Source organism: Pithys albifrons, chromosome 3, assembly GCF_047495875.1.
Source record: "Pithys albifrons albifrons isolate INPA30051 chromosome 3, PitAlb_v1, whole genome shotgun sequence".
NCBI lineage: Eukaryota > Metazoa > Chordata > Aves > Passeriformes > Thamnophilidae > Pithys > Pithys albifrons.
Genome location: NC_092460.1, coordinates 44945431 through 44958099, shown reverse-complemented (window position 1 = coordinate 44958099; position 12669 = coordinate 44945431). Strand labels below are relative to the sequence as shown.

The window sequence follows — 12669 nt, the reverse complement described above, 5'->3', positions numbered from 1 at the left end:
TGTTTCTGATTCCCTTGCTTAACTATTTAATGGATTTACAGTCACTGCATCACGTTACACCTTTGATTGCCTGGTACTGAGTGTTTTAGCCCACAGGTTCCTGTAGCCTATTATTCAGTCACTGTAGGGTCTTTTTACAAGATAAAAGCCCTTGAATCTCCAGTTCAAACATAGCCCCAAATTCAAATCTTCCCTGTGGAATTAATGTATAACTATGTACTTTTGTGATGCCATTAATGTGGCATGAAAGAATTGAAATGCTATTTCTCATGCAGTTGTCAGGAGAATATTTATTTTCATTAATAATTTGTGCTTTTTGGTGGTTATTCAACTCTTTTTGTCTCCTATGATCAGTTGAAATGCCACTGTTTGACAGCTCTAAAAAAGGATTAAATTGTATTTATTTCATCACTGCTAATTAACTGGGGTAAAGTGACAACTAGAGGGGAAAAAAGTGTCATTAGAGTACTAATTGAGATAGGGTTTTTACAAGAAAGTGTGAATTAGTGTTGCTCCACTGCCCTAAATTCCTCAAGAGGGATTTATCATTTCTTCTTTTCATTCCTGGGGGGGGAGGAAAAAAGAAAATCTCTATTGCTCTACTTTTGTTTACAAATGCTGGCAAAGGAAGCAATTACTCTGTTTAGAAAGTTTCCTACACTTCTCCTATCCTTAGTTCCACATTTTAGATATTCTATGAAATGCCCATCACTTGAAGGGAATTCAGCCCCACTGCCCTAAGTCCTTCCAATGTCTAATAATAGCAAAGGGTGAGAGTTGCCAATTTGAATTCTGAGGAAAACTTCTCTAGAGAGAAGTTTGGCTCTGATGCCTCTGGTTCTCCTCCATCTCTTCATGCTGATTAGTTCACATTTATATCTATAATTCCCACATTTCAAGTGGGTTGGCATCACATCCTCTGGGTGAAGCCTTTCCATGTCCCTTCTCTTTTAAAATCCATAAATACAACCCATCCAATGCTTTCACCACAGGCACATTGAACCATGCCTGACTATAATCCCCTGCTCAGGTGTTACCACAGCTCACCAACTCACCAATGAAGAGGATTGGGAAGGTGATGAACAGCAGGAAGACGTGGGGGACCAGGTTGAGGGCGTCCACGAAGCAGACATTACGCAGGACGCCGGCGCTGATGTTGTAGGCGGAGGCGTTGTCGTTGCCGCAGAACGCGAGACTCATCGCTCCAGCACCCCTGGCTGCTCCAGGAACAGAGGGTGGCTGAGCCCCTGGAGCTGAAGGCAAAATAAACAGCATCGGGGGGTAGGGAAGGAGCACACAGAACAACCCAGGCAGTCGCATTTTGACGATTATTTTTGGCTATGTCAAGTAGGACCCCACTGGAATGAAGGCTGTGTTTATGTGGCATTAGTATGATTTAGGGTGACCTCCTCACTGTCTAGAACTACCTGAAGGGAAGTTCTGGCCAGGTGGGGGTTGGTCTCTTCTCCCAGGCACTCAGCAATAGGACAAGGGGGCACAGGCTCAAGGTCTGTCAGGGGAAATTGAAGTTGGAGAGCAGAAAAAACTTCTTTGCAGAGAGAGTGCTCAGGCATTGGAATGGGCTGCCCAGAGAGGGGGTGGATTCCCCATCCCTGGAGGTTTTTAAACTGAGCTTGGCTGTGGCACTGAGTGCCATGATCTGGTAAAAGGACTGGAGTTGGCCCAAGGGTTGGACTTGATGATCTCGGAGGTCTTTTCCAACCCAATATATTTTATGATTCTATGATTCTATAGTTTGCTAATATTGTTTATATTTAGTTGCATTTACTATCTATAGTAAGTGCTATTTTTTAAATGCATTGTGCTACACCATTCAGTGTTCATCATATGCACAAATATTCTCTCTGCGAGAAGAAGGAAGATTTGAACAAAAAGCATTGCCATTTCTCATAAGAAAACCAGAATGGAATAAGCTGGCTTGTAGAGGAATTTCTTATAGAATATGGCCATGTGAGTGATCCAGACTGTATGGACTCTGTGAGACTGAAGCAGCTACCAGCAAAGAATAAACAAAGGCACAGCTGCTGCTGAGTGGTAAAGAAGAAGTCACTCCCCAGGAGTTCACACGTCAACTCCCCAGACTTTCACACAAGAACTCTTGAAAGTTTCTCACAAGACTCTTGAGATTCACCTGGGAGTCATTAGGATGTTTTATCAAAACACTGGACTTGCGAGATATGGAATATAACCAATAAGAAATGTTGCTTTGTGGTGTGAGAATTACTATAGTCAATTAGCATGTAGCTTTAACACCATATAAACTGCTTGCAATGTATCAGTAAATGGCATTCTACCTAAAACCACAATGGTTCGTTGTGTGATGTCCTTTGATCCTCTACATTACCTGCTCTGACTGTGTGTTCCTGCTCCTCTGGTGAGCCAACACTGCCTGTGCAGTATCTCTAACCATGTGTTGCACCACGTTCTGCTCCGAACCTTTGATGTTTATGATTTGACAGCTTTGCATTCGCTGATATTTTGTATTTCTTCTCTGTTACACAGAGCAACAGTGACACACAGGAGTCATCCCAGAGGGCTGACAAGCTCCTCCCCAAAGTAGGCAGCACTGAAGATGCACAGCCAGAACATCAGCATTTATGCTTGATCCTGCAAATCCTTATGCACGTGCTCAGACCCATCCAGGCAGTCCCTGACTCCCAAGGTTTCTTGGAGATTATCTCTGTGCACCGAGATAAGCTCATGTGTTCGTGCTTCCACGCTATGGTATGACCCAGAGTTATGGACAGTTTCTGGCTCTCATCAACCTGTGTATCGTTTATTTTTTTCATTCTTCTTCATAGGAAGTTGAAAACAAGATTGCAACCAAAAATATTCCTTGCTCATTTCTTTGCCTGAGACTCACACAGAGCAACACAGTCCTGTGGATTGGGTTGAGTAAACTCATTTACTCAGTTCATTTTCCTTTCTCAAATTTGACATACCACAACGGAAAGAATATATTTAATTTAGAAAGAATATATTTTAATTCTGCAACAATTGGCATTAATGATAGAGGAGTTCTGTTGAATCAGAACAAGATGGAGATGAAAAAAGGCATGAATGCAGTTTGAAAGAAAAAAAATGTTTTCCTTCTTTCTTCAAATAGTTCAGATTAGTTCTGTGAGCCTGGTTGTTTAAAAAGGTGAGCATAAACTACCAAGTACTCCCTTAAATACAGATCTTCAAAAGATAGAGAATTCTAAGAGGCATTTTGAACCTTTGCTAAAGTCCCTTTTCACTTTTAACTAACTTCTTGCTGGATCTGAAAAGCATAATCCATATTTGAAACATATCAGTGACATTTGTGAAGGAGTTTCTTTGAAAAGAACGTGAGAAATGCAGTTCCTTTCAAAATACATCACCAATTTATGGCTGAGATTTGCCAGAAGTAAAGCATAACTTGCATGCATGTACTTACTGTGATACACAAGCTGATGGACAACCCACTCAACCTTCAGTAATAACCATCTGCTAATAATCCAGCACAATGTGGTGGAGAGTTTGGCCCATTCTCTATAAAGAATAGAGTGATATCATTCTATCATTTTATTTTTAGATAAAAATGCATTCATCAATGAATAGCACTAGCAAGGCAAAAGAAAAACTATGTTAATATTAGTTCTGTCTGAATACACTGAGGAGTTACCAGGAAAACACACAAAGAGCTTCTCAAAAAACTACACAGAGGCTGATTTGGTTTAATTTGTGAAAACTTGGCTTGACTCCTTTAAGAGAAACTTAGTGGTAATGATAATCTCTTGAAAATCAGAAGTGCTGTTTCCTCATTTTTATCGAAGGTCAGAAGTCCAAGGGAGTTCTGCTGGGAATTTTCCTCCCTTTCCCACAAAGAGGACTCTTTTCTGAGACAGTACAAGATGCTGTTGTGGTCTCGTGGTTGGAGTGGTACTGAAAGGCAGGAGAATCCTGGGTTCAAATGAGCACTGAATCATTCCCTTCCAGTGTAGCTTTTGGCTTCCAGTCAAAATTAAATCTGGGAGAAAGGATTAAAACCGCATCCAAGAGAAGCTAAGGGAACTGTTGGGTTTTTTTCCCATTTTCCTGGAAGGGAAATGGAATAGAGGCACTAAGTGTTTCAGTGGAGGAAAAGCTTATTAACTACATGAAGAGTGTTATCTCCCTGCTAACAGTTTGTAGAGGTTTTCTATTACACCAACAGCACACTCAGTTCTCCTTTGCATGTTGCCAGGGCTGAGGAAAGAATCTGATCCTATTAATACTGATGTGTAGAGACAGTGCCCATCATACTGGTGATAATTCCCAAGACTAGGTATGAGCAGTTTATTCACATTACTTTTGTTACAGATTCATTTAAAAAATGAAGCAGAATTCAATTATCTCTTAAAATGAGACAGAAAATCAAGCCTAGGTTGGTTAGTTTGCAAAAAAGTCCCCAGAAAATCAAAAACAATGTTGCATTTTCAATGAAATGAAATAGAGTAATTGACAATGCATTCCCAAGATTTTAAATCAGAAAACACTTCATCATTAAGGAGCATATCCAGTGATCATACTCATTAAACCTCCACAGGCTTGAAATCCATGAAAACATTCTGGTCAGTGTCCTGATGCAGTGCTGACCCTTTGCAGCTCATGGGTTTGGCCTCATAAAATGCCAGATCATAAAATGTACAACTCCCCTTTTCTAGCAGCACACAGCTGGTACAGCATGGCATCCATAGGGAATAGAGGGGATGGGAACTCTGGAAGCATTAACAGTCCAGGGATCTTCCCTTCCACCCCTTTGTCCCCTTCCACCGTGCTGGGAATGAGCTGTGACTGGAAGTGGAGGGTTCGTGTTCTGCATCTGTTGGTGTATCCCAACTTCCACAGCACCTTCTGGTGTTTACACAGACAGGCTGCTCCCAGTTCCCTGTGTCTTCAGGAGTGCTGTATGAAAATACCCTGCAACACAGCAGAGCTCCAAGGAATCTATCATTCCCACCCATTTCTGGAACAGAAGGCAGATCTGATAAACCCTCCATGGTTTTGTGACTCAAACCACTGGACCTTGCTCTGTGTTTTGGAAAACTTGCATACATGGGAGGCTCTGGAAGTGCAGGGATACCCAGACACATCACCCCAGGAATAAAGCATGTCATGGAGTTTCTACTTCTTGGCTCAAGTTTCACAAATAGGGGAAAATACATTGGATGAAATGTTACTGACATCTAAGGGATGAGTGAGACTCCCATTTGGTTCAAGGCTGAAATTAGCCATTGCTTTCTGCTGCATCAGGGCCTGTTTCCAGAAGCTAATTTGCACCAGCCTCAAGGCTTAACAAGCTGTGCTCATCCCCAAAGAAGGGCAGAAAGAAAAACCCCTAAGGCAGAATAAATCCTTGATTTCTTTAGGCAGTGCATTTTTCAAGAGTGCTTTTGCAGCTCCACTGAAAAATAGCAGGAGCTGGACCATGACAGGTTTTCAGATGCAATCACTCATTCCAACAATGCAGCTTCCAGTCTTCTTTGAATTAAAATTTGATAACTTAATGGCAAAATTTCTCATGCCCACCCTCAGATCCCAGGATTGGAAAGGTCAGCGTAGCTACACAAGGACACATTCTCAAGGCTGTAAACAGTGTAAGTAGAATATTCAGAAGATTCAAAAGACTGATTTGAGAGTGTAAGTTGCATTTTCAAACAGCGTTGTAGTATTGGGAGTTAAGGCTAAAGAGATCTTTAATAATTCTAAGAATTTTAAAGGCATTTAAAAGGCCTCAGCTATACTGGCCTTCAATGAGGGTTTGAAAATTTGCACTCAAAAATCTGAGCCTGGAAATTAAGACAGTTGGAAAGACCTTGGTTGCAGATACCAAGTGTAAGGTAGGACAAAAAGGCACTATGCCTTCCTCTTCTGTACATCCATAAGAATTCATGTCATGAAATGAAAAAGTGAAAAGGAAGAACAACTTTAGAGCAACCATGAAGAAATGCAGTTGTTCTTACTCTTGTAATTCATCAAAAACTGCAGCTGGGAAGGAAGATGGAACTTGATTAAGCACTGATCCAATTTGGCTCTCAATAAAAATTCAACTATTCTTCCATTGCTTTAACTCCTCTACTAAGCCAGTGTTGGGCTTTGGTCAGAATTGGATCTGTGAGGGGGTGAAGCAGATCTTTAGAGAGGTGAGTTTTGCCCACATTTGTTTCTCTCAGTGCTGAGCATTGTGCAAGTGCATAACCAAATACATGGAAGACTTCTGATATTTTTCCCAAGCTCCAGCTGTCGGTCACTGCCAAAGACAAAATGCTGCGCACAAAGGACAGCAAAACCTGTAAGGAACAGTCACACTGGAGGTGTTTGAATTACTCCTAAGCAAAGTCAGAATACAGGGCTGACTGAGGCTTTCCCAAAGGTGATTTTCTCTGAGAAGACAGAGTTTTTCAGCCACAGTAAGGATGGAAATCAGAGGAAAAACTCCAGTGCTGAGCTGCTGCACTTGCCACACTTCAATTCCAAAGCTGGCTCATGCAGGACTGTCTCAAGGACCACAGTGGAGAAATGTCCACTAGTTTCTTGGCAAATCTTTATCTATGGATCCCACAGGAAGGGACACTCACTGGAAGGCAAAGCCCTCTTCCCATATGGATTTATAAAGACCTTTTCTTTAAGCTCCTGCTCAGGTTGGAATCTTTGGAGCTGAAGGCTTTGACGGGCAAGCAGCAATGGCTGCACAAAATGGGAGCAGTGCAACCGCCACATTGAGGCAGTAAAATGTATAACCTAAACAGGAATATTCAGGAGAGAAAAGATGAAAGGGTAGCAAGTTCTTTTGAGATTTGTTGGCCATCTGCACTTACTGACCACTAACTCTTGTCAGCATTTCAGAACGGCTGTTGACATCCTCATATATTCGTTTCACAAGACATCATCGTTCATAGTTGATACAAACAATGGCTTTTTCAGAGCCAAATTCTCTTTCTATAGAATATAGTAGACCATATAGATATGCTGGGGTGATGGCACTGCAGTGAGTACATCACAACATATCTGCTTCACTGCTAATTAAAGCAGGAAATGTTATACTTAATAGTAATGTTGTCAGATATACCAGGTTTAATCTACCATTTCACTCAGGGGAAATGCAGTAATGTGTTAAAGATCATCTGATAATAACAAGTATGTGTTATCTGAGGGTACCAGCTGCATTCCTCAGTAGGGGTGCCAAGTACCAGGTAAACTTTTGTTTTACAATATACAGACTGACAGGCCTTTGTCCTTTAAAGTTACTGACAAGTTACTCACTTTAACTCCTGTCTTTAGGAGCTCTCCAACTCATCAGAAATTCTCAGCGTTGGTTTATCTTCCTGCCTTTGAAAATGCCCTTTGCTAAAGGCTAAAGCCACGAGCAAAACTTTACAGAGGAAGGGAATGGAAAGAACAATCAGGAGGACAGGCCCATGTGGGTGCCAGGGAAGGCAATTCTCAGCTCTCCTTTGCATCATTTGGGAATCTGATTTCCCTTGGTTTACTTTAATGAGGATGTGAACTATCTGGACAGCAATTCACCCTGCAATGAAACAGCTAAAAAACCTTGTGACCTTTAAGCATTTACATTTTTATGCTAAAATCCTCATCACCGGCAAGTTGAGACTTTCTGGGTTTTGGGCTAAGGGGTACAAACATAGTCATAAGATAATAAACAGAGAACAGCACAAAAGGTCTTCACTGTGAAGAAGACAAAGGTTTTGGGAAGACAAAAAGAGGTCAAAGTCGTAAACATGAGAATGACATAATGCTGAACTTAAACACCCACAAAGAAAATTTTAACAAGCATAAATGGGGATTCTCAGGGCACTAAGCCAGTTCATGAGATATATTTTCCATAAGCAACTGTGAGGAAGAGAATGGGAAAACAGTAGATAATCTAAATTTCCATAAAAACTATGAGAACATCCTGACAACCTCACCAAGTATAAAACTACATGAATTCTAGTTAAAGACATTTTAACTACCTTAAGGGTCTTTTAAAGTGGACTTTAAAAAATCTTCACATTCAAGAGTTTCATCTTACCTGGATTATACCTCTGTTCGTCATGCTCTGCAAGATACTTATAACTACAAAGAAAAGAGTATAAATACACTCCTCAGGTGGAGCTTCCTTGGGGAAATAAAAATATTTTGAAAAACATTTATTGCAGTAGTTCTGTTGCCCATATTTAAAAAAATATATATGGATTGATAGCTGCACTTTCTAAGTAAAACAGATCAGTTTACAGAGCATACTTGTGTCTCAGTTCAGATCAAATTTCATGTTGGTCTTACAAATTATATGCATTATATGCCTGTATATGCACACACATAATATATACATAAGTCTCTATATATAGACAGATATGTGTGTGCATATAGATGCAGGATTGAGAAAGTACTCCCAGTTTTACAAAAGTACTTAGTTCTTGTCTTCTGAATAAATCAATCACTACAAAAGCAAGAATTTGTCTTTCCTCCTTGAACTTCACAGATTGAATTTCAACTAAGGGGAAATAATGAATTTGTAGGTTTGAACAGACACAACAGCAGGCCTCGCCCTGAGGTTTGCCACAGATTTGAGGTGAGTGCTCTGAATCTTTGTCCTTTTTGTGTGGAAACCTCCTCGTTTGTTCTCCTTACCTTCCTAAACGCCCTGGCCCTGCCACAGCCTGTGTGATCTGAGCATCCTTTGCAAAATGCGCCGCCCCTTTAAAAGCAGCTTTATGAAAAACTATCCCACACAAACCCCCATTTCCTTTTTATTCCTATTTAAGCTGTGACCACCTATGCCAGGCAGTTTCCCAGTTTCCCTTGGTCTTACAGGGATGAATTACCTCCGGTGCCTGTCAGTCTCCTCATCGCTCGCTGCCCTGAACCAGCCTAACCCAAACGGTGCTGAAGCCAATGCAAAGAATCTCATTGACTTCGGGAGGCTTTGGGATCAGGCTCAAACCACAGAGACAATCACGGCAGCGGCGGCGCTGAACAGGCTGCTGGCACAGAAAAGCCTCTCACATCTGCAATGCTCTCACAGGTCTAACACAGCACTTTTTTTGTCTCTTTTTTGGTTAAGTTTCTCCACACAATGCCATTCCTTCCAACAGCAACGTGCTGCTCTGCCCTGCTGGAAAACCTTCACACGCCAAGACAGGACAGCTTTAAAAAAAAAAAAAAACCCAAACGTAGCACTGTGAACAGCAGAAAAAAAACCCAACAAAACCAAAACATCAGCAAGAGGAGACAGTAAAGGCTGAGAACGCCTGCGAAAGGAAAAGGAGACGGAAAAAGAGATTGGAGTTGTAATCCCAGCAAAGAGCGAGGAGCAGCCCCGTCCCACGGATATAAAGGCGAGGAGGAGGAGGAGGTGGTTAGTGGGAGATCACGGGGGAGGGTCCCCCATGCCCCTGTTGGTTGCCGAGTGTTAGACCGAGCTCTGCAGCTTACCTTTGGCAACACAAACCCAACGTACCCACCCAAAGTGCCACTCGGCTGTGCTATGTGATCGATATCATCCCGATGGCAGGGTTTGCCTCTACTTAGCGAAGCCGCTCCGAGCCCTGGAGTGGATTATTTTTAGGCTGGTGATGGGAAGATCAGCTGCTGCCTCCTATCGAGTTTCCAAAGTGCACAAACTCTTCTTGTCTTTCTCATGCGCCGAAGGGGGCAGGAAACTGGGAAGAGACAGGCAAGAAAAAGCACCAATTTTTCGCCTCCTGAAGCTGCAGTCCCCTGGGATTTCTTCTGCTTGCTTTTATTTTCATTTCCTTCCTCTCTGGAGCAGTAAGATTCCAAGAGGCTGCATTGCAGCGCATGGACTATTAGCGGATGGCTATTCTGAAGTAAGGGATTTAGACAAGGTAGTCTAACTTTGGCCAGGCTTTGGATCTCTTTAGAATTAAGCTTAGCTAATTGGAATTTCACAACATAATTTTGCATGCCTTCCACCATATTGAGCAGAAAAGCCTACTCAGATATTTTTCTTACCTAAACTCCCTCCAGCACTTCTGCTTTAAGACACAGACCAAATCCCACACCTTGATCCCACAGATCTGCTTCTTTAGAAACAGCTTTTTTAAAACTTGAAATAAAACTCCAAGCTAATTTGATGGCCATACCAAGAATACAGTTTTCAATATAATAGCCCTTATTTACATGGGATAATATTTAGCTGAAAAACACATTAGATATGTTCACTCAGAGGGAAAGAAGTCCTGACAGGGCCTACATGTTTGCTCTTTTTCTTTCAATGTCCTCATATAAAATGAACGAAGATTCAGACTTTTTTCATCATTACTTGAGCCCTGTAACTCGAGGGCACAAACTGCATTTACTTCTTTTTCCCTTTCTCTTATTTCTTTCCTTTTAATGTATTAAAGTTCAGTGCTTTGGAAAGAAGGTTGTGGATTGAAGCTTCTGAGTTCTACTGTGTATCTATGTCTTGTTAAACAAGATTTAAAAAAATAAATCTCTAACCCATCTAACCATCATCTGGAATAGCACCACTATGAGATATTTTTGAAAATACACATCATGAATAGCATTTATGCTCATAATTTTCTTTATTAAAACATGAAAATTCATTTCTGTCTATGAAATTTCAAAATGTAACTCAGTCCTGTCATTTCCACAGTATTGTTTAAACAGGAAGGGAAAAAAAGAAAACAAAATGAATGTGGAATCAATCAGCATGTTTCATTTTGCTGTTTCTAAATGAAGCACTTTCAAGCCTCTTCTTTCCTTTATGTGACAAGCTAAAACGTTTTGAAAAGCGTTTTTTGAAGGGATTAGGAAAAATGAAAAGCTCTTGAATGTCAGAACACCCTGAGCTCTGATCTGAAGGGATATTTTGTATCAGGGCTTTGCGATTTACCGCGAGGAGGGAAAGGGGGGCAAGGAGGGTGGGGGGAAAAATGGTAATTACGGGAATGCAAAATATTTTCGGGTATGTGGACCTTTAAGTGAGCGGAAACAACCACAGGCCGATCCTCAGGTACTACACGTCACCAGTTTTCCCGCGTCAGCTTCCAGAAGAGGAACGCTGGGGGACCGACTGCTTCCCGCGACGGGGCGGGGAGGGATGCGGGGAGGTGGGGGATGGCGGGAAGGAGCGCGGAGGGTTGCGGGGAAGGATGGGGCGAGGGATGAGGGGAGGGATGAGGGGAAGGATGGGGCGAGGGATGCGGGGAGGGATGAGGGGGGAGGGATGCGGGGAGGGATGAGGGGAAGGATGGGGCGAGGAATGCGAGGAGGGCTGCAGGGGAGGATGAGGGGAAGGATGCGGGGAGGGATGAGGGGAGGGATGAGGGGAAGGATGAGGGGAAGGATGGGGGGAAGGATGAGGGGAAGGATGAGGGGAAGGATGAGGGAAAGGATGAGGGAAAGGATGAGGGGAGGGATGAAGGGAAGGATGCGAGGAGGGATGAGGGGAGGGATGCGGGGAAGGATGAGGGGAGGGATGAGGGAAAGGATGAGGGGAGGGATGAGGGAAAGGGTGCAGGGAAGGATGCGGGAGGGGGATGAGGGGAAGGATGGGGCGAGGGCTGCGGGGAGGGATGGCGGGAAAGGATGGCGGGAAGGAGCGCGAAGGGATGCGGGGAGAGATGGAGGGAAGGATGAGGGAGGGATGCGGGGAGGGATGCAGAGCAGTATAAGGGAGGGATGCAGGGAAGGACGCAGGGCAGGATGAGGGATGCGGGGAGGGATGCAGGGAAGGCTGTGCCGCCCCGCCAGCCCCGCGGAGCACCCACCGGCGGCCAGGGGGTCCCTCGGCGGGCTGGCGGCCCCGCAGCTCCGGCACTACGTGACCATGGCGGATGGGCAGCTGAGGGACAGAGGCTGCTTCACCTGGTGGCCTCGTGGAGCGGCGGGGAACGCAAAAGATTCTAAGCAGATGTCGATGAAAGCGCTGGGGTTTGGCACCGCGACATCCCCGGGGCAGCCGGCTGGGGTGGGGGATTCCAGTAGCCTGGCCAGCCTATCCCAAAGGAATTAAAATGGCGGAGCAATAGCAGGAGTGGGAAAAGGACTCACCTGGGAGCCGCTGCAGTCCGGATTAATAGGCCCCAGGTCCTGGCTGAGAGCTCTCCACCTGCATTGTCCTGGTTCGTTTAACTCTCTGACCAGGGATGGAAAGGTGTCTGTACTCTGTGGTCACCCAACAGGCTGCTCTGATTTCAGATGAAACAGTTTTCTCTGCCATTCTTCCATGCTGTGGATCAATCCACAGGTCTCCCTCCGGGTGCTTTTATGGCACTGCAGGACCCGCAGAGAGGGCACCGGACCATGACGAGTTCCCATTCCCAGCCAAACTCAGGTTTGCAGCCTGCAGGTTCCATCTTTCCCATTCCTTAGGGAAAGAGCTGAAATCTCCATCATTTCACCCCTGTGTGCACATCATTTGGTTTGAAATCTGAACAATAAAGCTGCTGTTTTGGAGAAAATCTCATGGATGTTGTGCTGAGAAAGTGGGGACAAATTCCCTGACTTATTTTAAGCCTACTTATATAATTTATACCAGGGCTTTATGCTAACATAGCAATATAAGTAAATATTCAGAGTAAATTACGTAAGTTATGGGCTATCAAGTCTTTATTTTACTTCTAAATTTATCACAGTGACAGAATCCCCATAGTGCTGTGTCAGAACTTGTGCCAT

The 12669-nt window shown here is 43.5% G+C and overlaps 1 protein-coding gene across 12 annotated transcripts in view; it reads right to left on the bottom strand.

Moving 5' to 3' along the window:
• The window catches only part of ABCC9 (ATP binding cassette subfamily C member 9), a 68493-nt gene extending 56356 nt beyond the window's left edge, over positions 1 to 12137 (bottom strand). For 5 of the 12 annotated variants that reach the window (XM_071551571.1, XM_071551576.1, XM_071551580.1 and 2 more), the window contains exons 1-4: positions 12046 to 12134; positions 9460 to 9686; positions 3440 to 3534; positions 1056 to 1253 (exon numbers count right to left, since the gene is read on the bottom strand). In XM_071551571.1, the coding sequence (XP_071407672.1) occupies positions 1056 to 1200 (145 nt within the window). In that variant the 5' untranslated portion in view covers positions 1201 to 1253; positions 3440 to 3534; positions 9460 to 9686; positions 12046 to 12134. Of the gene's footprint in view, positions 1 to 1055; positions 1254 to 3439; positions 3535 to 9459; positions 9687 to 12045 lie in introns of those variants that run through there. The other 7 variants (XM_071551577.1, XM_071551579.1, XM_071551582.1 and 4 more) reach the window with 5 other exon arrangements.
• Between the last annotated feature and the right edge of the window lie 532 nt (positions 12138 to 12669).